Consider the following 25,340-nt stretch of genomic DNA (forward strand, 5'->3'; position numbering starts at 1 on the left):
TTCCAAGGCTTGAAAGCCAGACATGTTTCGCAAGGCAAGTGAGGCTGGTATTTGCTTTTCTAAGCGTGTGATGCTAGGCACCTATTTCTATCAGTTAGCGGTAAAGATAAAAAGGAGCCATTTTATTACACTAGCAGTTTACCTGGAAAAATTTGGGTAAATTTTATGCTCCAAATTACGAAAACTTTCCATGAACATTATTTAATCTAATTATTGTGAAAGTACTCACTCTTGATTGACAATAAAGCGGAAGATCTCAGGAGTCGTGAAGTTGACTAATTACTTTCTTGCGGATAATTTTTGAGCTACCTATTCTGACAAGGCACATAATAACTCTGTTTCTTAACCTTTGAAAACATAATTGTCTTGACTTCCCTTACAGTAGGACTTCATTCTTCTGTAAGAAGTTTAAGTGTCGTCGTGCTTGCGCTGTGAAATGAATACAAGCAAAAGTGTCGAATAGTGAAATATATGGTAGTAACGACAATTTCAATCTAAATGTGAGAAAATGTTTTTTTCAATACTTTTTAAAGACCCCTGGAGAAGTAGGGGTTCATTAAACGTATCGTAGCAAGGTCATCGGATGAAAAAATGAAGAGAGATTCTACTTGTCAGACTGTACCTGAAACTCGCGCCGAACATAGGTATGGCATCTGGCGAAGAAAAATAAACTGCGTGAAAAAAATACTAACAGCGGGGTGCAGTACGTCATGATCTAATGCAAGTGAACCAAGATAGTTACTCAGCTAGTAGAACTAGGCGGGGAGCTGCTAAAGCATGAGAGGCATTTCTTGAACCATCAACATTTTGACGGCTGACTTGTGGTCGTATATTTTCACAAACATTTTGTACCTTTCGAACGGTATCCTGTACCTATGTGGAAGGCAAATAAGGTAAGTAAACGGGTGGGAAACACGTCTTATTTTCGTTTCATTAGCAAACGCCTTTTCATATGCAATAAATCATATGCTCTCTTCATCCCTTAGCTCAGCGACGTTATTGGAACCAGTAGTATCGTTGCCGTTTTGATCTTACTGGAGGAAAACTTCCAGTATTAGGCTTAAAAATTTAAGGAAAAACTATATAAATTCAAATATAACGTTTTGGTTCCATTGTGATCCACATACTTTTAATTATAAAGGTGTCAACTATTGCATATGATAGAAATCTTGAGAATCGTATCACTAGTAACGCTCTCTCCGTCTTTCACATACCTGGCGCAGTTTCCCTTACTAGGCAGCTCTGTATGACTCAAAAGCAGCCGCAGTAAAAATTGATCCTTTCATTCTCAATGTCTTCTTCAGCATCCACGGAAGTAAGACGTATTCATTATCGTGATAAAGGTATAATTTTTGGATTTTTTTCAGGAAAAGTGGTGAGTTGTAATCAATCGCCTCTCATCCAAGGATTTCTCACTCGTACGTATGAAAGAGATTCAGGGCCTCCCGAACGTCTCACTCGAAACATATATAAAGATGTCGTGACACGCTTCAAAAATAATCAGAGAGTGAGATTCAAGGAGTACTTACTTGATGAAGTTACAAGAAAATCATGAACAAGTGGAAAAGGATGAGGAAGGATCGAAAACCACAGGGTAGGGAATGGCAAGGAAATCATCCGAAGGAGATTTTCTGGCGTCATTATGGTAATTGTGATAATACTCCAATCTTTCTCTTGCTTCCTGGGAACGGGATACGATTGAGGAGGAAGGAAGGGTTTGGGGTTGGTATGGGAGTGTGGGACCCGCACGGGACGGGAGCGAGAGGAGGGGAAGGGGCGCAGGTGAGGAAGAGGGGAGGGGTGGTAGCGGACGGGGTGGATCCTTTTTCCGCCTGTCAGTCAGATCCAGCCCTCCATAGGAAGACGAGGTAGGTGTGGTCTCGGGAGCCGCTCTTTCGGTGGGCTAGGAGAGAAGGGGCGGAGGACGAGGAGTTGAGGGAAAGAAGGCAGGGGGAAGGAGGGGGCAATTAAATGGGGGGATAAAAAGAGAAGGAAATGAGGTAAAAAAAAAGGAAATAATTCCGTCATGGATGATGCGATTCCTTCCCACTGCAAGACGAAAATAAGAGGGAGAGAGAGAAAGTAAGGGACGAGGATGTAGGGGAAAATTATCCATTAAAAAAATATAAACTGCAAATGGTAATTCGTAGTTCTCTCCATCTATCGGGTTTTCACCGCGTTGTTTGTCTTCAGACCTGGAGAAGCCTGGTAGAATCCCGGCGAAACTGTTGTCGACCTATGACAAACAACGCAGGGAAAAGACGAAATATGGGGAGGTCAACGAATCAAGAACGTCACGGAAGACTACGAGATAACATTCTGCAAATTATAATCTCCACATTTTACATAAAACTCCACTACCGACCATTGTTTCGACATTCTATATCATTTCCCTTGAAAATGAGGTAGAATGTCGAAACCATGGTCTGTAGTGGAGTTTAGTATTAAAGTGTGGAAATTAATATAATTTTTGTTTTTTTATTCCCGGCAAAAAATTGCAGTGAAGTTTTCTCGGGTTTCGTACAGGTCCTCCATTTCTCCTTCCAACGTTTCGACGGACAACTCGCCCATCGTCATTAGGGATTCAGGAATCCAATGGCATTTAACAATTAACATTTGCAGTTTATATTTTATCATGTATACCTACCTATATCTCATTTCAACCAAGTCAAGAATGAAACGATTTCATGCAGGGTAAAATTACCTGGTGGAGAATCCAAGAGGTGGAGGATGAGGTTTTAGGGGTTGGAACTAGAGGCCACGCGGATTATACGCATACATACATATAATTTAAATACCTGACCTTCAAATGTAAAAAGGGTCGGGGCTCTTCTGCGGCTGTTTTCGGTGTGTTGCTCTTTTGCACGTCGCCTCAAGGGGGCGTGGTTGTGACCGGAAACAAAAGACTTTCGAGTCGACATGGGAGAGGGAGAGGAGCTGAAGGGGTCGTCTTAGGGTTCATGTTCAGGGGCGAAATCTCAGTGAAAAGGGTGCGAGGTGGCCAGTGTGAGAACGAGAAAAGGTGGCGCGGACGGGAGATGAGATGCAAAGGGAGGCGGAGGGGAGAGAAGGACCGAGGGGCCACTGTGGGGAAGGCGGCATTCGCTGGTAGAGGTGAATCAAAAGAAGGACAGACACTAAGGGAATGGATTTGCAAAGAATGCTTAAGGGGCAGGGAAAAGAGCGAGCACAACCGCAGAGGAGAGCGGAAACAATGGCCATCTCTGTTTCTTATACTTAAACGAAAATTAGAACTCGTTTTCATGTCAATCCCAAAAAACAATCTCCGAAAAAGTCAAATCCACACATACCGGAGTGACTTCGTGGAATTATTTGTATCATTCTTAGTAGAGGAAAGCAAAAACATATTTAACAAAACTATTTGTCTTTATAATGGCGCTAAGCCTTTGAAGCCAGTAGAGAGCATTGGATTATTTCTAGAACAGTAATTTGTTTTGCTTTATTCTAACATATTCCATGAAAGTGGGTAAAAAAAACTCACAATCATATTATTTTAACTCTCTGAACACAGCAATTCCTATTTTCAAACCTTCAGCTCGATTTTAATGCTCCCTGCGTTCTCTTATATCCTATCGAGCTGCGCCATTATCATGAAACGCTATGCTATGCCAAGTATATTTTTTCAATATGTATCTCTTTTGACGCTCCATCTAGTCATATGACAAGGGCACGATCAATATATTATTTCTATTTAGGCATTTGTACACACTGAGCTGTTTCCCCGTATCATTTAAATAAAAATTCATCTCGTATCTCGATGGAAAGGAAGGAAAGCGAGTATATATTAAGAAAATTCTTATACCAATATTATTATAAAGTAATGATAAAATTTCAGCATAGCTACACAGGAATAAATTCATTGAAAGTGTTGAGATAATTCTGATTAGTATTCGAGAATTAAATAAAATAACTTTTATTAAAAAATAGTTGGAATAATTCTTCTAAAGATTTTGCAGCGAAAAAGTAGTAAATTAGTCGCTAGTTTTCAGCCTATTTCAACCATATTTTATCACTCAATTCCAAAACGTGTCGCCTGATTCTGTCGAAGTGAACCAAACCATACTTTCCGACATTTAATATAAATAACTTTGATCCTTCTCTCCGTCAATCCATATTCCACATTGGAGCTTTTAATTCCTCCCCTTGCCTCCCGCCGATCAACCACCCCTAATACCATTGTTGTCTCCCCTTTCCACCCTCAACGTCACCGCCCCCCATAATACTTCGCGTCCGCCCCTTGCCCGCGAGAGTGCGAGCCTAGATTCCCCGCGATCAAAACTCTTCTTCTTGCTCTCGGAGAGTGAGAAGACGGACAGAGAGCGGGAGAGAGGAGACTGGGCTGAAGGGGAAAATCATATAGAGAAGACGAGGCGCTCTCTCTCTCTCTCTCTCTCCACTCAGTCGGCGATACAACGCCAACCACGCAGCACACACACGACGGCCGCGAAAGAGAGCGGAAGATCGGTTTAGAGGGCGCGCGCGGGCCGAGACTCACGTGTTTGGGCACTCGGGGGGGTTGTAAGAAGGGAGTGTGCCGAACGGATCGTCCCGGAGGAGGAGAGTGTGCGATATATATCGAGAGCGGAGACGTCACATCCCCCACTCCCCTCTCACCGAACACCCCCTCTTCCTCGGTGCGTGAAAAAAAGAACAACAACAACAGCGACACAGAAACATTCATGCTCCCCTCCCCCCTTCATTCTTCCTGGCTTCCCATTTCGTCGAAAGGAGGAGCAGTGAAGGAGACGGACAGGAGAGGAGAGACGTGACAGAGCGGCGTGCCAGTGTTGCGCGTGCGTGCTCGACTCTTCCGCCATCGCTGCGAAGAAAAGTGCGTCTCCTTGACGAGTGACTGTAGAGTGAGCCGAGGACGTGATCGGTGAGTGCGTGAAAGCAGTGTGCGAGGGAAATACGCCAAAGGCGAGGCTCGAACCGGGACCGGTCTGGTGGAGACAAATAAAAGATCCAACCCGGATAACTCCACGCGAGAGACACGTCTTGGTCAAGATCTGGGACACCGCCCCCTCACACTCCAGCACAAAAAAGCACCTCGGACAGCGCGACCGGTAACTACCCTCGACATTCCGGCGAACCATCGTGTTTTCACCCGTGCCAACCTTTTTGAGAGTATTAATTCGTGTTTGACTGCGCACATGTGCATCTCCGGACGGGAATCGTCATAATTCTTCGTCTGCGGTTCTCGTGGGGCGGTGACAAGAGGCCCGCACTTCCCGTTTTGGAGATCCTGTTCGCCGATCCTGTTTTGTTTTGATCGGCGGCGAGCCGCGGCACCACCGCGGGTGCGGCGACAGATCGACGGGGAAAGGGTCGGGCGATCGCCGAGGACGTCCTCCCCACCCCGGCGGCGGCGGCGCAGCGGTGGTTATTGGGGAGCGCCCCGCGGGGACCTGTGGAATTTCCTGGCCCGCGCCCCCGGCAGCTGTCAGTCGCACGTGGGGCGGGGAGGCGAGAGGACGGCGGCGAAAAGCATACGGAGCGAAGGCGATTGGACTGGCGAAGAGGGTCTCGTCTTGCAGCGGCCGGTGCGGAGAGGCGGCCACGGAGGGAAGCGGGCCCCGGGATCTCCTCTCTCTGCGGCCGGGAGACGGCCGGCTTCGGCCCCTCGTCGTCGCCGGGGGATGCGCTGAGGAAGACCGGTGACGCCCCCTTTGAAGCGCTGACCGTAAACAGGCAGAAGACGCGACTACGCAGAACTTCTCTGGAAAAATAAAACCGGTACCTACACATCGAAGAATTCCAGTTGATCCCTGCCTCATCAACAGCATCCAATCAATTTGAGTTAAATCCAAGCCTCTGAAGCTGGAGTTTATCAATCATACAATTTAGTGCCTGAAATACTCGCGTATTCTACCATTACGTGTGGAAATACTAAACGACACCGTAAACAACGCTCAATAAATTCTATCTCACTAGTGTACACAAATAACAAGCCTAGCTGTGATCCTACGTTACGATCCCCTGAAGTTGGAACTCTTTTGCTATAACCTGAATCCCAACTGTGATCCTACGTGACAAGCCATCGACGTGAAACTGTTATACGATCAAATTCCACCACTCACACGCCCATACTCCCAGAGGTACTGTCTCTTGTAGATTGCCGAAATTATCTACATAAGGAGAGTCGGAAGGAGATAAGGAGAGGCGGGAGTGGATCAGTTGGTGATGTTAGGGAGAAGATTCACATCGACCGTGTCACGGATCACCTCTTGTGAAAGGAGGCGGAAGGAGATAGCAGAGGACGCGACTGTGATTGACATTGTATTCGATTCTCCCCGTTGAGGTCTCGACCTCATACGTGTGTTCTAGAGTGGCGTGAGAAGAAAATAGTGTATGGACAGGACGAAAGGGCAAATGTACCGAGAGAACGAAAGAGATCGGTCAAATAAGGTAACGGATTAGCATATTAGAAATTACGTAAAAATATGGTAAGCACCGCTAAATAATATTCAGACTTGATCGAAATAGCTATTGGTCGCTAAGTGTCGTTCATTTGGTTAGACTAAACCGTTTTCCTGTTAAATTATGTTTACACGAGACTTAAGCGGGTAAATTTTATCTGTCGAGCAAGGGAATAACAAGTTCCCTTTCCGTGCTTTGAATCTGATTAGCAAGGCAGTCCGTTCTCGAGTGTTTCTTTTGTGTCGCGTCATAAAATCTAATTAACGCCCTGAAGCTCGCGCGCTAAACGGTGTAGAAAGAGGGCGTCAAAGTCAAGTGGACCTTGGTCGTGAATTGGAGTGTCTTGTGAAGGAAAGGGTTGGAGCGGAGAAGCGGGAGCAAGCAGCGAGAAGAGCAAAGCCATAAAATCCCGCAAAACATTTACGAGTGGCACCCATTAGTCGAGGGTTTAATTTATTATCTGACGGGAAGGTTGCTGCCGCTGCGGGCCGGGCAAGTCGGCTGGGTCCCCCGGCCGCCTCCCTTCCCGTCCCACCCCCTCCTACAACAGCGGAGAGCCCTAAACGAACCAAGACTCTACCGAAGGGCGAAACACACCCTCTACCCCTTTTAATTCCTTCAAAGTTGCGACTTTCTCGTGACACCCTAACTGTGAACTGAAGTACGTCCATTTCCTTCAGCGTCAAAAATATATTATAGGAGCGGGAAACATTTAAACAGCGGAAGCTCGCACTTATGTCTCGCGACGACGATTCATTCAGGAAATAAGGGAAGCGAGAGGTTAAGTTATTAAACTCAGGTCCGAGGTGAAGGTTCGTCGGAAGTTTCTCGACCCGAGCACTCGTCCAAAAGCATTGACGGGGAGGCAGAAAGGGGTTTGCCCGTTGACTGCGCAGGCGCCCGCGGTCATTGGAAGCCGAGAGACACGTAAAGTTTTTAAGCAACATCCATCCCTTCCTGCCGACCAACTCCTTTCGTCCCTCGACGCGCTTACCCCCGCCAGTGAGGAGATTTGGGCCCACACCACGGCTCATCCATCCCCCCACCACCCCGATCAAAACCAACCCCCACCCGAAAACCAACCCCCTCCATCCCGCAGGTTACTCCTTGCGCTCGTGGTAGGGGGAGGATATCCCTCTAAACCCCCCCACTCCAATCCAACCCCCTGTTTGGCCACAACCCCACCCTCAAGATCAGACCCCTCCCCACCCCACTTCTTCCCACGGGGTATCCCCCCCTCTTTTCACGTATAGTTTCCCTCCTCCTACCTCAACTCTCAAAGTCCTCCTCCTCACCTCTCTCAGTCGCGCTCTCGGCCGGCACCTCTATAGACCACCCACCGGCCGCCCTCCGCCACAGTCCATCACTCGCCATCCGATAGAGCGAATGTTCGCTAATCCACCGACACCGTCCCGCACGCCCCCGCGCCGAAAGGTCGGGCATTAGTTTCCGCGGGGTGGAGAGCGGTCGAGTGCCGGTCCACGGGCACAGTGTCGCTCCCTCCCTACCACTGCACCCCTTCGCCCGTACCTCCGGAGTGTGGACGGGGAGTTGTGCTTCAACCGCGGAGGTGCTCACATCGTTACTCGACTTTGGATTGGGTGGACGCTTGTGCTGACCCCTTGTGCTACTCCGAAGATGACTGTCATCGGGTTCAAGAAGCGTTTGAGACGTGTAGGGAAACAGCTTCCGAGAGTTATTCCTAAAGTTGAAGCCGGTGAATAAATTTGGATTCTCTTTGACTTTACCTGCATCATCATCCATCTGAAGGAAGGAAGTGCAGCAGGTTGAATGAAGTGAACTTATATTCGTATCACGTCAGTTGACAATTTTTCTGGTGATATAATACAGGAATTGGAGTATAATGTTTTGAGGCGTGACTCCGCAGAGAGTCACAGACGCATTTTTGACTCATTTTTCCCATCTGAGGAGAGATATTTGTTTAGTATTAAGATATTGCGTTAGGTTGTGACGTACTTAACGTACGTGTACGTGAAGTGAATGCAAGACCCACTGTATTCCGCAAACATGAGTTCCTATCAGTTCGTGAATTCCCTCGCGGCCTGCTACGGGCAACAGCCCCAACAGCAGCAGAGGGGCGGACAGGATGCCACGGCATCCGTGGCTGCGGCGGCGGCGGCCGCAGCCGCAGCCGCTGCCGCCGCGGCCGCCGGCGGGGGCGGCACCGGGGGACAGGACTCTTACTACAACCCCAACACGGTGCAGCCCTATCCGAACTGCTACTCCCCGCAGGTCTCCCCGCACTACCACTCCCCCTACGGCTCGCAGACGGCCTCGGCAGGGCAGCAGTCCCACGTGGGGGGCCACCTGCAGAACGGCAACACGGCCGGTGTAGCCGAGTACAACGGACACCAGAGGCTGGGAGGCCCGCACCAACAGCACCACCAACAGCAACAACACCACCAGCAGCAGCAGCAACACCACAACCCGCACCAGCACCACCACGCGCAGCAGCTTCAGAGCGCCAACTCGAGCCCTGGGGCCCCGACGCCTCCGCTAGTTCCCCAGGCTCCAGTCCTACCGCTCACGCCCACCAACGTGGCGGCGGGCGTGGCGGGCAAGTACTCCGCGGACAACACGGCCAGCTCGCCGCAAGACCTGAGCACGACGGGCGGCTCAGGAGGCGGGCCGCACCACCACCAGCCGGGCCCGAGGAGCCCCAACGAGCAGCAGCAGCACCCGGGGTGCCCGCCGCCGGCGGCGCCGCAGCCACCAGCGCCCGCGGCGTCCGCCTCCGCACCGCGGGTGCCGCCGCAGCCGTCGGCCGCGGCAGAGGCTGCGACGGCTCCACGCGCGGCGACGGGCGCCGGAGAGAGCGGCGCGACGGCGGGTGGCGTCGCTTCTAAGACGGCCGCGGCGGCCAACACGGCGTCGACGGGCGGATCGCAGAGGCAAACGTCAAGCCAAAGCTCCACGTCGTCCACCTCATCCACGTCGTCGTCGACGTCGTCCTCGAAGCAGCAGGGCTCGTCCACGAGCAACCCGCCGCACATTTACCCCTGGATGAAGAGGGTTCACCTCGGCCAAAGTAAGTGCTGAATTCACAACACACCCCCCACTATTTAGCATCAAATCCCACTTGAATATAACGCCATGATGAAAACGAAATATTACAATGTTAACATTTTTTCACAACAGCCGAAATGTCAAATATACCTTCTTTTATTTGTCTTTTTTTCTACTATTCTATGACATACCCAAAATTTTCATTGGAAGAAATCTCTTTAGCACTTATCATGATCTTTAGAATTTGGATCAGAAGTTCTATTATGTTTTTCCACATAAAATATTTATTAGACCATTGCCATGGTTTCAACGCACTGCGTCATCCCCAGGCCTAAGGATGACGCAGTGCATTGAAACCATGGTAGTGATGTAATAAATATTTTATGTGGAAAAACATAGCTTGATTTTCAATCAATATGAATAAATTCCATAAAGTAACGCCTCAAGCCATCAACTTGAGCAGAAGTTGGATATAAGAAACAAAGAATCAATTCTCCAATTTCTTGTACAAATGCTAAGTTTCAACTTTTTTTGTGTGACCATTGCTCGGCATTGAGTACCCTTCCTAATCAAAATCTGAGTCACGCAATTTGTAATAATTGTCTTAGATTAATCTTAATTCTCAAGAGTCTTTCTTGCGTGGTTGCATAAGTATTTCGTGTAATTTCAAGTAGTGAATATATTTTTATTACTCAACGTTAATGATTTACGTCATCACAAATAATTGCCATTGTACTTCATTTTGAATACTCTTGAATTCGCGAGTTGGGAAATTAAACTCATTATAATTACAGTTATAATTTATTTTTGACCCCACAACCATTCGCAACTTTTGTATGAGAAGACAAATGATAAGCAGAGAATTAATAAGAATTTTTAAAGATTCAAGTGGTTTACTTCGATTTTTTCTGAAGTAGGCAATTATTAAGCATCCCTGTGTATTGGCTGAACAGCGAAGAAGAAACATCATACAAATAAACTCATAGGAGACTATATAAATAGTCTCATAAACTACAATAATATCATAGCAATTTTCCTTGAAGCAATGAATAATATCTAAAAATGCAATCCTTAATCACCTTTAGCGAATACTCTATTACACGATTCATATTATTTGTAATAATTTATCCATTAATTTGTTATAATTGAGACATGATTTCGACGTAGAGCAGAAGCCTGTAATTAAGATGACATAAACGATGTCTCTTGTCAAACGTTGCCTCTTGGTCGGGATCCTCCCTTGCCTCCCATGGACCTCAAATGCACTCCTCCATTGCGCCGGTATTTTACCGATCCATCAAACATATTCCAGCCCATTGATGACGCGTAGGATATCCGTGAAAAATGTATCGACTCAAAAAGCAAAACGCCGCCATAAAATCACGGGCCGAGGAAGGACGGATGACAAAGAAAGAGAGACTGACAGGGAAGTAGAGAGGACGAGAAGAAGACGGGAGATACTCGCGGGCAAATGGCATTGCCATTAGCGTCTTTTTCCTCCCTTAATGCGACCGTGTCACGCAACGGACCCCTATTCCGTCAGTCCTCCTTCCTTTTGAAAGAAAGGCAGACAAACATTCTAATTTTCCGTCGGAAAAGACACGAGCCCGAACTAAAATTATGGTGCCGCGGGGAAACGAGCAAAAAGCGATCGAATAAAATTTCATACCCGCTATCGTTCGGTGGGATTATAAAGCATCGGCCACTGACAGTTTCGTATTGTGCTGTCCTCCCCATACTCCAAGCCAAAAGATGGATTCATGCGCTGCGAAGCAAGCAGCTCCGGTAGCACTGCGAGATGCGAGGAAGGCGGTCATACAAATCTCTGACTCGAAGTGTTTCGGATTGCGGGCGCGCCGTATCGCACCGACTCCAAGGTGCTCCTCGCGGCTACATAGAACCGCGGTCTTGTTTGATAGAGCGATGTTCAAACGGCAGCGTGTAATATAGCCATGCTATCTATGGAATAACCCAAGTTACTACCAATCTGTTTCAAGGTGACCATTTGCGGACTTAAAAATATAGCCATTCCATTTCGCTGATCTTTACAACCAACGTTCACAACAAGTTTCGCGTCAAAGTAAGCCAAAATTACGCGAGGTACAACATCATTTCTTAAGTATTACTGGTTACATTATAAATGGTCCCTCTCGATCCACGAGAAAATTGCAGACGGTACAATATTATTTCTTAGGTTTTACTTATTAAAATTTAAATGATCCCTTATGCGAGAAAATTTGAAATCGATGGCTCCTAACGGAGAAGAGGTAATTTCCCGACGACTGAACAGGTTTTTTTTTTACAGTTTGAACGCTTAAAAATGTTTTGTTCAACGGAATAGTTGGATTAAAATCGGTGAAAAATCTTTCAACAAAGTATCAAAAAGATTTTTCCGCGAATGCATTATATGTTCTTGTCACAGCCATTCCATATTACTTACAGCCTTTACATTCCTTATTACTGCCATTCCTTTAATGAAATAAAAGTTGGCACGCAACCAGTCCCGTGAATTTCATTTCACTCTAATTATCTTGACGGAAACTAATTGAAGCAAAACATTTCTTCATAGCGAAATTAGTATCCTATGATTTTTATTCCTGAATTCAACTGTATCGTCAGTAATTCATACGAATAGTACGTATGCGGATAGATGTATGCCTATCTGATGAATAAGAGTTCCCTTTTTTTAGCCAATATACTCCAACTGGCCTCCCAGTATTAGCCATTGACGCATCATCCTCAACCCTTACACTCCATTCTTTGTTCACTTAAATTCTATTCCAACCTTCGCGCACTCCACATTTCATTGTTCTTGCATCTCTTCTTGCACGCCCTCGCTATTCTCAGGGGGTATAGGGTAAAAATCCTTTCTTTTTGCCCTTTTTCATCCCATTCTTGATTTCCTTTCAACTGGACCATCACTCGACTGCAAGGTGCCCCTTGCACCTCCCCAACAATTCCCACACACTTCTCCAACCCCAACTCCCTCTCACTCCCCAAGCCTCTCATCATCATCCCCTACCACGCAGACCCTTAGATATCCCCCCCACCAATGCCCCCCTGTTATGCTCCCTCCCACGGCGCAAACTCGCACACACGTTCCTTGGAGGCGTTTGTCGTTGCGAACAAGAGGAGGAGGATGAGCAATGGAATGAGGGAGAAGGAGAGCGATAAAAAAGAAGGTAAAGGGACAGAGATCACTGCGGGAGAAGACGATCCGAGGCCAAAGATCATACTTTTTCGGGTCGAAAGCTAAGGCTCGCAATCAAATAAGTAAATAATTGCACTGTAAAAGGCATAAGAGGAATGGTGAGACATGTGACTACTTAAAATGAAAATTATAATTAAATAGAAATGAATATCAAACGAAAATTAACTCGTGTGTCAAAACGCGAGATTAGTATAAAAATCATTAACGTATATATGCGGAGGTATGTGCCGTAAAATTTTGAAATATCGCCCAAAGAATTAGTATTATGGAATTTTGGTGTTTGCGAAAGCTCTCTTGATTATCGGTATGCGAGAATTTTATGTTCTGTGTAACCTATTGCTAATGAGAAATCATCCACCCATTATGATGTCTATTTCATTAATTTTTAAGCTGTGATTAGAAGAAGAATGACTATTAAAACTGATGTAACCATTGACGAATCCGATGTAAAATAGAACTTTAAACTCTGATTGCTAGTAACAGCATAAGCTGCAATAGATACAGACTAAAGGAAAGTATTGTTACTGTGTACTTACAACAGGCTACACGTCTGTAAGTTCATCTCATCACTTTTTTTACCGCCGAATCTAGATATAATATTATAACATGTCAATCTTAATGATTTTTCAATAAATCAGTATAACGTTCTTTCATGTATAGGCTAATATAATTCAATCGAAGTCTCATAAAAAAATTTTAGCCGAAATAAAATACTTTTATATTGTGGTTGATAATTCTTGCATCATTTCATATTCTTGACGCTAAGATTTGAATGAATATTTAAGTTTTTTGCAAAAATTTCAACAGTTTTGATACAGCCACAATACAATAATTATATGTTGAATGCATGAATTTTCCTTCATACCTGTCTTATAACTGACAAACCGATTTCTCTACCAAAACATGCCAATGATTTTTGACTTGCTCAGTAATAAATTTTTTCCCGTTTTCAATTCACTGCACGGGAAACTCTTCATTATTGCCCATCCACATGCTCAGCGTTTAAAATTTCTAAATTTTTCACTTCCTTTTCTATTTTCTCCGGCTGGTTTTTTGTGTCCATCAGATTTTATTAGTTATAAGTTCACTCATATTTTAGAATTCAAAACATGTAGCTAGCGAAAAACTTTATTCGGGTAATGGTTTACAACTATTCCAAGTTCATAATTCAATCATAATTCTCTGCATGGGAGTTCTGATAATATTTTTTAATTAATGTATCTGACAGCTATAATAATTTTACTCTTTATTTGTCACAATTTTTACTAATGACGAGTGGATAACTTAACCATTTACTTAACTAGCTATAAATTAGCAGGAAATAATTGGTCATTTACCCATACGATTCTTAATATTTACAAATATTTGCCAAGAATTTTCTTATGAAGGTAGTCTAGACAACTGCTTGTTGGTATAAGAGTCAGGAAGAAAGCGTATCATGGCATCAAGTTGTTTGCTGGCAAAAGATTATGCAAAAATAAGCAGAAGATAAACAGCGTTAAAAGATGTCTCTCATCTGCTGTGGTTAATTCTGCGGCACTTGAACGCTGTTATTCATATTTGATATAGTCAGCATTAAGCCGAATGTCACCGTAAAAACGGGAGGACGTAGAAGCCGTTCTTGAAGAATGGAAGAGAGATAGAACCGGAGCGTTTTGTGGGGGAAATTGAGAACGGGGGAGGAGGCAGTGTTGTGCACGGGATTTGAAGCCGCTGAATGCAAAGTTAAAAGAGGGATGTACAGGAGAGAGAGAGAGAGAGAAGGGTGGATGGGGGACAAGTGAAGCTGGAACACAAGGGGTGGTGTGGGCATTTGGGGTCCAGGAATCTCACGGGCGGACGGGCGAAGAGGTTAGAACTTTTGCTGTCTGGCCGGTACATAAATCAACGCAACAACGACAGTGGAGCAGGGCGGGATGCGAGCGGGGATGAAGGGGGGAGGGAGGTTAGGAGGTTTGTATGTGAATAGGAAGAGAAGGCTATCGCATGCATGGATTTTGGAGGAGGAGTAGAGAGGATCTACAGATGACGAGAGGCATGGGAGAGGATGAGTAAGAAGATGGTCAGGTGGGAAGGGTGGCGAAGATGGTGAAAACACGCGTGCTTCCCGGACACTTGAGGATCGCGGGAGGGTGTAGGAGGAGATACCGATGCTGTTCAAGGGATGCGGAACAGAGATGATCGAAGGAATTCCCACTCTTCGCTTAAGAGTTTAGAGTATCCCCATTCCGAATTCGTATATCGATACTAATGTTCCTCATGTTCGACGGGCGTGGAATGAGTCCATCGTTTGAACGGGCGGTGAAGGAGGCGTCTTGGGGGTGTGATGGTATGTCGCGACGTCCACGATCTTCGTAATGGTGGAGGCCTTGGCTCAAAAGGCGGGGGCGGCGGGTGAGGTGGCTGCGGGAGGCGGCGGTCGACTTCGGCCGCCGAGGGGAGCGCCGGTGGCCGCCACTCCGCGCCGCCCGCCGCTCGGTCAGTCCGGAAGGGGAGCGAGCTCATGGTTTACGACTCCGGAGTGCGCGGCCGCTGCCAAACAATGGAAATAGGGATACCTCTGCGTGTTTCTCTCTTTTTCTTTTGCCCTTCATCCTCGGCCATCCTTTGGCGATCTCAATCCCGTTTTACCGTCAGATACCTACATGATTCAGATTTCAAGTAGATAAAAACGTCGGAATGTTTGCATTCTACTTCCGTTTCTTGAAGCTAATTCCCCAAATAGACATTTGTAGACATATCATTAAAAATAAGAATGATTCGAATTGAAAACTTAGCGCAAAATTCAAACCTTGAATTTGAAGATATGAAAGCTCTGTAATCCCTTTTTGCACCAACACTAGTAATATGCCAATTAGGCAAAATTCTGCTTCGTCGGCATTTGGTCTTCCAGCTCCTGAGGTCGAGTGAAAATTTAGGGGAAAAAATTCTCCAGAAAATGATTTTGCACCACATTTACCTCCTTAAACAATCATTTGTAATCGTGCAAAACTTAAAGCCGTTTTAAGGGTACGGGCATTCCAATAATAAATAGTGGGAAAGTTGCAAGGAATCCGTGGCCAAAACGCTGATACGAAAAAAATACAGCCTATGAAAAGTTTTTATTGCGGATAGTATTTCTCGAAGTACATAAGGTAAAGTCTCTGGGATCGAACCGTAAAGAAATACATTTGGCGAGAAGTGATTCAAAATGCATTGAGTAAAGGCTTGAATCCCGTGTAATCGTGACTTATTTGAGAAAATGACATGGCGGATTGCAAAGCTTTTACCTAACTCTTAAGGCCGTTTTACACGGGGCACGGAATTGTGCAGGTTAGAGCTGCATTAATTTCTAAAATGGCGTGGAATTGCGCGAATGCATGAACGAAATTAGAACAGAGGCTATTTTGCCGTCTCGCATCCACGCATTCTCGCATTTGTTCTAGCAATTCACCGCTTTACACGACGCAATTTTGATTGCGCCTTTGCACGTACGTCAGATTGCGCAATTCCGTGTACCGTGTAAAACGGCCTTTATGAACTGATGTTTCTGGTACCAATCGAATATGTATTAATTTTATGTAAAAAACATTGTGCTAACATGAATATCAATCTTCCAGGCTATCAATGCCAATAACCTTAGACGTTTCTACGGATCAATTCATTCCGATCAATTTTTTTGCCGTCAATCCGGCCACCAAGGCAACAAATGTTGCCATTAGTACATTAGTATCCTAATATGTTTGATTATAATAATAGAAACCTCATGATTCTCAAAGTTTAGTTATGTGTTATTCTTTTTTGCGGGAAATGAAAGGTGACCACAAAAAACAGCACTTTGAGCATGAACTTCAAATTTGTAGAGAAATACTTGTTATGATTTAATTTCAAAATTAAACTGAGTATACCTTTTTATTTTAATTCATGTATATAATTTTTAATTGATAAAAGATGGTCCATACGGTAAACTTGACATTCTCAACCATCTGCGAAAAAGCTAGGGATAGGGGGAAAGAAAAACAATTCATAATAAGGCGTCCTGTGGGATGACCTAGTACACCTAAAAGAGTTCCTATAAAGGGAGTCAATACATGAGCATGAAGATGGACTAGAGGAAGAAGAAGAGGCTATATTTGGTGGAGGGTGGGTGAGGTTGGGGAGGGAGAACGTACTTTTCATGTGCAAAGGAAAGTACCGCTGGGGGCAAGCCTTTATCCCTGTCGGCCACTAGCGTCACCTCCTTTCCGGTGCAAGCAGTCCTCAACCGCTTACTCCGAGTATGGGATTGCATGTCACTGCAAGTGCTGGGACCTCCGCACGGCACAGGTATCAGGCATACCCATGGACACTGTCACAGAGAGAGTATAATGTATGAGTCGGGTCACGTGCCTGACGCGTGGATTGATATCTCTGGGGAGGGAAAAAACTGCTGTGGGAGGAATGAGAACCCGTGGAATGCTTTGCTGCTGTTTTTTTTCTCTCGTCCTGAACTTTGATATCGCATTGCGAAGTGGTAATTTTTCAAGCGCATGCACTAACACAGTGAAGCGTGGAACTGGAATAGCTCTCTCAAATAGCGTTAGAAAAAGATCAATCTACAAAGAAGTGGAGGTCAAAACATTTTCACCCGAATGTTAGTCAGCTATCGTGATTTGAGATTGGTAAAGCTAAAAAAAAAACCCAGGCCATAAACAAAGGCTCAAGAGCCTTCAATGCTCCTATCCGCCAATATATACCTTCAATATTGAATTGAAAGAATTACTCCTCTAAATCTTGTTTTTTCACTTTCAAAGTCAATTCAAAGATTTAAAAAAAATAAATAGAAGACTTTGGTAAGGCGTGAGAAAAGACGAGATTTAAAACTAGGAAATAGAACTGCATTCTATCAGGAATAAGATATAAAACCATTAACAAGTAAAGATAAGCAGTAGCCCAAAATAAGTACATAGAATGGAATTGCATAATTTGACTACAATAATTAAGAAATATATATCGGGTAAAATGATTTTTTTGGAAATAATTGATTAATATGATTCCGTAATTTGTCTTCTTTTCATTTAAAACGTATGTTTTATCAACCAGATCAATATCTATTTTCAAATGGTATAATAACTCCCATATTTTTTACAGTCTACAGTGTACAAAAAAGCGTGACATAAACACACAGAATGAAAAGCAATATTTTCTTGACAGTACTTTCAATATTATAACTACATCTTTAATTGAGTTTGATAAATGCCATGGATTACTCAGATATCAAGTTGGAGTTGAATTGTTCGTAATATTTCTACTAATAATGCAATGAATTCTGAGGTATTCTTTCTTTAAAATCGCTATCAATCGAGCTAGCATGGACTTGTATCACCTAACGCAAGCTTGGATCGTTTACGCCACAATACTCACATCGCCTTGCTAGATATATCAGACTCCAAAATGTTAAATTTTTGCCACGCACACGATTTAAAGGGATATTGGAGCTTTATAGAGGACTAGAGCTTTATATAGGACTGTTGTGGTTACTCTGAGGAGCGACACTTTAGCCCATGAGGCGACAATTAACAAAAATGAATTGCGATTTTATTCACGCGGCTAAAAGGTAGTTGCGAACAATGAAGCCAGATAAGTATTTTAGATGCAAATGAGTGATTGATTGATTAATTGATAAAGAGAGATACCCAGGACCATTTAGATCGCTCTAATAACTTCGCCGGCGAAGATGAGCGCCGTATTTTCGGGTCGTATAAATTTTAACTCATCGGGCAATGTTTTCATTCCACCGAGGACTAGGTGATCTTTCATAACGGACCCGTAAAGATGGATGGCCCTGTGGAAAACTAGTGTGAGGGGGTTGTGTGCAGACGAAAAGAAAAGGGGAGAGGGAGGAAGAGGGTGAGAGACAGGGGGAAGACACAGGGTGCACATAAGGGTGCGTAGGGAGGATGAGGTGGAATGAATTGTGAGAAATTAGCACTACATTCTGGCGGGGCGTAAATTGGTTCAAACTGCGCCCTTGCAAATTAGGTTTTGGTACAGGAGGAGTAGGTTGAAAAGAGAAAAAAAAAGGGCCTGGCTGATGGTTTGAGAGCAATGTATGAAGTAAGTGTTAAAGGTGAAAAAATTTAGGGAGGAGCGCATTAATGAGGGTGGTTAAATAGGGTAGGGATTGGCAAAAGATGGAGGGAGCAATAGTACCTCAATGAATGGGGGTTGTTTGCAAGGGGCGCAGGGTCAAAAGGGGAGGCACGATGCAGGTGCGGGGTGAAAGTGGAGATGCAGATTAGGCGAAGATCAGAAGGGGAAGAACCTCTTTTTTTCGAATGTTTTAATTTCCAAAGGAACAGGACGGAACGAGTGTAGCAAAAAGGGTTTTAAAACGATGTTCACGACGGAGGGCGACGAGAGGGTGCGAGAGAAAGTGTTGGCAAAGGGGTTGAGGGGGGGTGAGGGGAAGCAAAATTTACGACACGATGAAGTAAAACGCTGTTTTGAAATGGGAAGGGTTAGTGCGCGAGGAAAGAGGAACGGTTAAAGGGGCTGGGAGAGTATGTGGGTTTAAAAAGGGTGTAAAGCACACTACAGGTTGAGGAGGGTTGGAGGTTGGAGAGGGGAGGACGAGATGTGGTTTTCAGGCGGCCCTCGTAGCCCGAGGACGAAATGAAGAGTGAGTTTTTAAGAGGCGTCGTCGTTTGAAAGGCTCGGGGACTTATGGGTAAGCATGCCTAAATAAATGGCAAATAAAACAAACAAGCTTCGGGATGGATGGCCAATTTTGCTCGTGCTTGAAATTTTTCCGAAGGTCAAGTGAATGAAGAATGGTCGGGGAGAGCGCGAGTGAATAGTGAGTAAGGTCTTGAGAAATAGAGTACGGCGGGAGAGAAAAGACAAAGGGATGTAAGAAGGAGTTTGGGGGACATAGGAAGTGGGAGAGAGAGAGAGGATTCTGGAAGTATTCCCCAACAACTTGATCAAGAAAGCGGTAAAGATTGAAAGTCATTCCGCCCCAATGAATCCCAAGATGCAATTGGTTTTGCATTCCGTACATCAAAATGGGTGATTTACCTTTCTACACAGCAAAGGAGTATATCGATGGCTAAGTTGTAACAACACATATATCAAATTCGGCCGGTTTGTAACACGCATCTTCAACAAATCGTAATAACATTAAAAAATAAAATACAAGCAAAAATAACTCTTTGTTTGCGAATGAATGCTTCTTTTTTCAAATTTATTGACTTTGGTTTTTAATTTCATTGTGTAAGTGACAAATATAAATCGTTTTTTTTCTCTCCTGAAAATATGCTATTTTTGAGATACGTGTTGATAGAACTTAGCCATTGATATGGACTTTAAAGTTAAAAATGATGGAAATTTCGTTTTAATGTCTCTTTAACTAGTAGGAACAGAGTGTGACTCACTGCATTTCCTTTGATTGCACGGTTTAAAAAGGTTGGAAAAGGTATTACCATTTCTCATAACGTGGTGAAATAACATAAAGTATTATAATATTGAATGATAAGTAAAGCCACATTGAATACCTATCAAATATCATTTAGATCGAAAGAGGAAAAAGTGTCTAAAATTTAATGAAATAAAAATGAATGAGTTTATCTTGTTTCTGAAAGCAGCTCAACATTCATTGAAATTCGCAATAAAATAATCACTTACTCATATTTTTAATACTGCGAAATGTTTGTATGCACTGCGAAATAAATATTATAAGATTTTGACATGGATTCGCGGCATAAAAGAAATAATATTAGCCACCTATGGACACCGAGGAGATGTTTTTCCATCGATTAATTCATCAAAATGACAATATCATTGAAATCAACTCTAGCAATTATTTAACTCAGAAACAAAGCAAAGATAACTAGGAGCCGCCACGGTTCTAATAAATTGCGGTCACATCTTTTTTAGTATTGGAAAATCATTGCAAATCCTTCCCTCTGAAGCCTACGTACCTCTAATCTCATAATTTAGTATCTTGAGGATGATGTTGTTTGTACAGGGTGACAATTCACGCCTTAAATTTATTAGCAATAATTAATCCAAATGTGGTTGTGGATGATGTTATGATAACAGACAATCACGGGTGTCGTCAATCGATAGAATATCAGCGATAACAATAGCCCTCTCGATGTGATCGCTTCAGCCTGGTTTACTCGGGATGTCGTCGGGAAGAGAGTGATATACTCCAGTGGCATCGTTGTTACGCTTGGATGTTTATGTGCTCGCAGTGTGTTTTAAGTGAGTTTGGTGAGCGTGTTAAGCGAGGGAGAGATGCGTTGTTTTGGGGTGGGGCCAGGGGGCAGGGCAGGGGTGGGAGGATGAGACCAGGCGGGGGGGAGGGGGGCAGTTCCCCCTTCCTCTCCCCCACCCCTTTCGTTTGCTCCTCTTCGGTGAGGTTGACTCTCGCTCAGACTCGCTCGCCATAAATAACGGAAGGATGGTTGGATGTGGGCCCTGAGAGGGGAGGCACCGCCAGGGGGGGCGGCGGCGAATGACGGGCGGGGGACGACCCGCGTGTGTGGTGGGATTTTTGGGAATAGAATGGAAAACGTTGAGGGAAAGAAGAACCCAGTTATAGAATGGTCCGGTTGAGTCGAAAAGCAGACTGTGAGTCTCTCTCTTTCTCTCTCAGGCGATAATGGTAGATGGGTACATTTGTCTCTTCTTGGAAGGGACTCTTAAGAGGGGTGCATTGACGCGAACTCTCTTGTTGCTCCCTAGCGCCAAGGTTACGAAATTTTGGGAATTCGGCGAAAACGAGAGCGGTAAGCATGCTGTAAGCTACTCAGCCCTTTAGTGTCTGCGAGTAAATTTGTTTTTCTACTCCGCTACACTTTGGCTTTGCTATGCTGCTGCGTTTTTCGGAATATAAAGAATGACAACGGTAGCAAATTTGGAGCAAAAAAAACTATCAATCGCATTTTTGAAAAATGAGTCATGGATATCTATGCTAGGGGGAATTACTCTCTTTGTGGCTTCTAAGTAGAATGAAAGTGGATAAAATGTAGGAAGATACAAAATGAGCGTGTTTTGGAAGGAGGAAATTGCTCCTATCACTCGTAATGCATAATTTGAAATAGCTTGGCAAATACTCAGCGGCCAGTGGCGGATCCAGGGTAGGAACAAGGGGATAAGTGGGGATAATCTCCCAGTAGTGGGGGTCCAAACAAAATTAACATTCTATCTTGTATAAATTGGGTACCCAAGTGAGGACTACAGCCCTCCCCCCCCCCCCCAATAGATCCGCCATTGTCCGCGGCTATTAGGTATTCAGCGGTGAACTTCCCATCTTCATTGCCGTACAACGAAAAAATAATTTTTAGGCTGAAAGGGATTGCCCATAAATTGTTTTTTATTTTATTTTTCGAGACTTTTTATGAGTAAGTATTCGTTAGTCCTTGACAACATGGATTTAAGGAAAAATGCCACGCAAAATTAATGTTTTCAACAGTTGATGAGACAGCCTATGATGATAAGCGCAATATATATTTGGGTAATAGCATTACCAATCGTGCGAGCTCATATTTTCAAATATATCATGTAACCAGTCTCATCGTTTTGGAGTACTGAACTCGCCAAAAAGAATTAACGCATTAATGAATTCACATTTTTTTTACTAATCACAGCTACGATACGTGGATTGCAATGACAATGTTTTTCTAAAGTGGATATCATCTTTGGAACTAAAACGTGATGAGAAAATTGAGTTTACTTAAGGCGAAATTAATGCGGTCAGAAAAATTAATTCAGCTCCTTGAAACTTGCAGTTATATAAATTGGTCCCTAACTTAGCGCCTTTTACACCAGTGGTATCAGGGAATTAAAGTCACATTAAGACGGATGAAACGCCCATATCCTCAGCAAGAGGAATATTTCTGGAAACTTATTGCACTGTTTTAATGAAAGGAAAACCGTTTCAAATTAGGATTTTAGGATAGAAAAAAGAGCATTAATGTCATAGTTATTGTTATAGTACACGGGCATTCGAGAGCTTTATAACTTCTTTAGAATAGGTCCTTTTAAGCTCATAACTACATTGGAAATAGAATGCAATGGGAAAAATATAAATATGATTTATACGCAATCATTCAAAAAATACTTAATGCCGATCCGGATTCATGTATAATTTCACGCTATTTATTACACCAAGGAATGAATACTGATTGAAACCAACTTATTCTCATTTACCACATATCAGGTAAATGCTCCGTTATTTAATTCCAAATGAAGTATTTACATCCAAACATGTACAAATGCCGCTCTCTTTCGGCCTTTATATACATTTTAATGAATGAGGATAATCTATAACCACTGTTAAAACAGTTTTCGTAAATAAAATGCAAAACTATCCCGATGTTTTTTAGTGAAAGAATACAACTTCATAACATGGTTTGCATCCCTTATAAGTTTTAATCAATTTTATTCACCCCAGTGTCATGTAAACAATATATGTACCTAGAACCGATAATTAGCAATTAGAAACCCTGTTGAAGACTATTTTTACAGTTTGCATTAGGTGTCGCTGGCCCTTTGTGATTTGAGTAATATATCAACAACGGTAGCGGAATATATACCAACAGAAACGAGTATAAGAATTAAAAAGAAGGAATTATTTTTTCGATATTTTCGAACACTATTAATTATCATAGGTACTAAAATTTTATTCCGCTTTATAATTAGTTTAAAAAGCATCTTCAAAAGTCTCGGCAATTTCCGTCAATAATTACGTAATTTCATAAATGGAATTCATAAATTGGCAAAGCACTGGTCAAATATGTATTTGTTACAAAATATAATTTAATATTTTTGCTGAAGCTACATAGTTGGCCACATTTTGAGGCACGATGGTCTGATGAAGACAATCGTTGAAGGACAAGTGGAAGGGAAAAAGGGAAAGGGATGGCCCCGAATGAGTTATATAGGAAAGGTTATAAAGGATGTAAAAGAGAATAAATATGTAGCTATGAAGAGATTAGCGGATAGGAGAGAGAAATGGAGAGCTGCGTCAAACCAATCTTAGGATTGTTGACTAATGATGAGGACAAAATTTTATCCAGTCCATAAGAGATTTTTTCATTTAGATGGATAATTTATCATAGAGAATTATTAAGCGGCAATATATATTTGAATCAGTTGATATAGCCTTTGGACGTGTCATCGGTAACTACTGTTTCAACTACAGCTCCATTATACAGTCTTATATTTTTCAGCCAAAATTATTTGCTTGTAGAAATTACAGTAAGTTTCAAAGTTGTTGCCCGCTTGTTTTTTTTACTAACCTTAAATGCTCTATGGCAAATTGAGACACTAATATTGCCACCTTAGTTGTCATGAGATTTTGTCACTGCGGATACGGGCATATCTAATCTTTTATTCATTTGCGTCGTGTTCAAATTCGCTCGTTCCTATAGATCGCTTATCACCAGCCTCCCCTTCGGCCGTATATGATTAACATGAACTTCTGCCGCAAATTATTCCAGCCCCAAATAAACTCAGGGCTTACAAAAACGCTCGTAAATGGCTCGTGTGCTGTCTTTTTTGCAAAACATAATTTCTTCTAATTTAATATTACCACTCTACCAGCCATAACTGGTTGAATATTGATTTAAAGTACTAAAAATCTCGAAGGAACTCCCAAAAAACAATGGTTAGATATGAAAATATACTTATCTCCAACCCAGAAGACACTTGATTAGAAATATGGAGTAGATTAATTAATTTCATTGGTTAGATATTTGACGCAGAGAATTAAATACAGTGATGTTTAGCCCGTATGCGCAATGGCGAGATGAGAAGTTATGTTATTTGACCGATAAAATTCAAGTTTATATCACCAATAAGATTTTGTATATTAATTAAAACCTGGTCTGATACTCAGTAGAGTTTGTACCTACACGATCCAATGATACACACTCCGGCTACGAGCTATTCCATTCCACTTCCTACCTCCCCCCCTTGTCCGATCATCCCCCGACCACTTCCGTTATTCATACAACTCCTACTCCCTAAACTCTCACGCGGGAAACCCAACAGTCAAACGTACATGCATAAGAAATCAAAGAACGCTGTCCTGGGCACGCTTAAACGCGACCGAAAACGCCTTTTGAGGTCCGAGCGAGAAGGTAATGTATGGGCATAGCTAAAAGACCGGGATGCCCTCGCCTGACTCCCGCGCTCAGCCCCTTATAACCGCCCGTAAACCTTATTTATTTTCCTACCCACGTATCTACATGGCTTCGGATCAAGGTCAGAATCGCCCTTGCCATTTGAATAGATCGAAATATAAACACAAGAACGGTTATTCAACTGAGGCGATGGCGCAGTGGTGTCAATCAGAACGTGCAGGTGGATAATGGATTGGATGGACGCAATATTTTGGCATGCCATTATCCCCAGCAAAAAAATAAAAGCCTCGACCACCTCTTTCGCACGCTCGGATGTCATTGACGTTGTTCTGTTTTGGCAAAGCAACGCAGCAAACATTAACGACAATGCTGAAACATGTATTTTTGACCGAAATATGCAAAGGAATCCAGTAAGAATCAAAAATACTTGGTCAAATAGCCGAATCCATGCGCCAGTAGTTATATCTGATCATTTGTATATTGATGCAAATTACTTATGAGCCGGAAATTCTGTGAGTGAGATAAATACTCCCAATATTTTATTTCTC

At 43.4% G+C, this 25,340-nt stretch overlaps 1 protein-coding gene across 2 annotated transcripts in view; it reads left to right on the forward strand.

Annotated features, from left to right (window-relative positions):
• The first annotated feature begins 4,431 nt into the window (after positions 1-4,431).
• Positions 4,432-25,340, forward strand: part of LOC124169541 (homeotic protein Sex combs reduced) — a 75,805-nt gene continuing 54,896 nt past the window's right edge. For both annotated transcript variants that reach the window (XM_046548191.1, XM_046548183.1), the window contains exon 1: positions 4,432-9,490. In XM_046548191.1, coding sequence (XP_046404147.1) covers positions 8,443-9,490 — 1,048 coding nt within the window. In that variant the 5' untranslated portion in view covers positions 4,432-8,442. The remainder of the gene's footprint in view (positions 9,491-25,340) is intronic.

This window comes from Ischnura elegans, chromosome 1, assembly GCF_921293095.1.
Source record: "Ischnura elegans chromosome 1, ioIscEleg1.1, whole genome shotgun sequence".
NCBI lineage: Eukaryota > Metazoa > Arthropoda > Insecta > Odonata > Coenagrionidae > Ischnura > Ischnura elegans.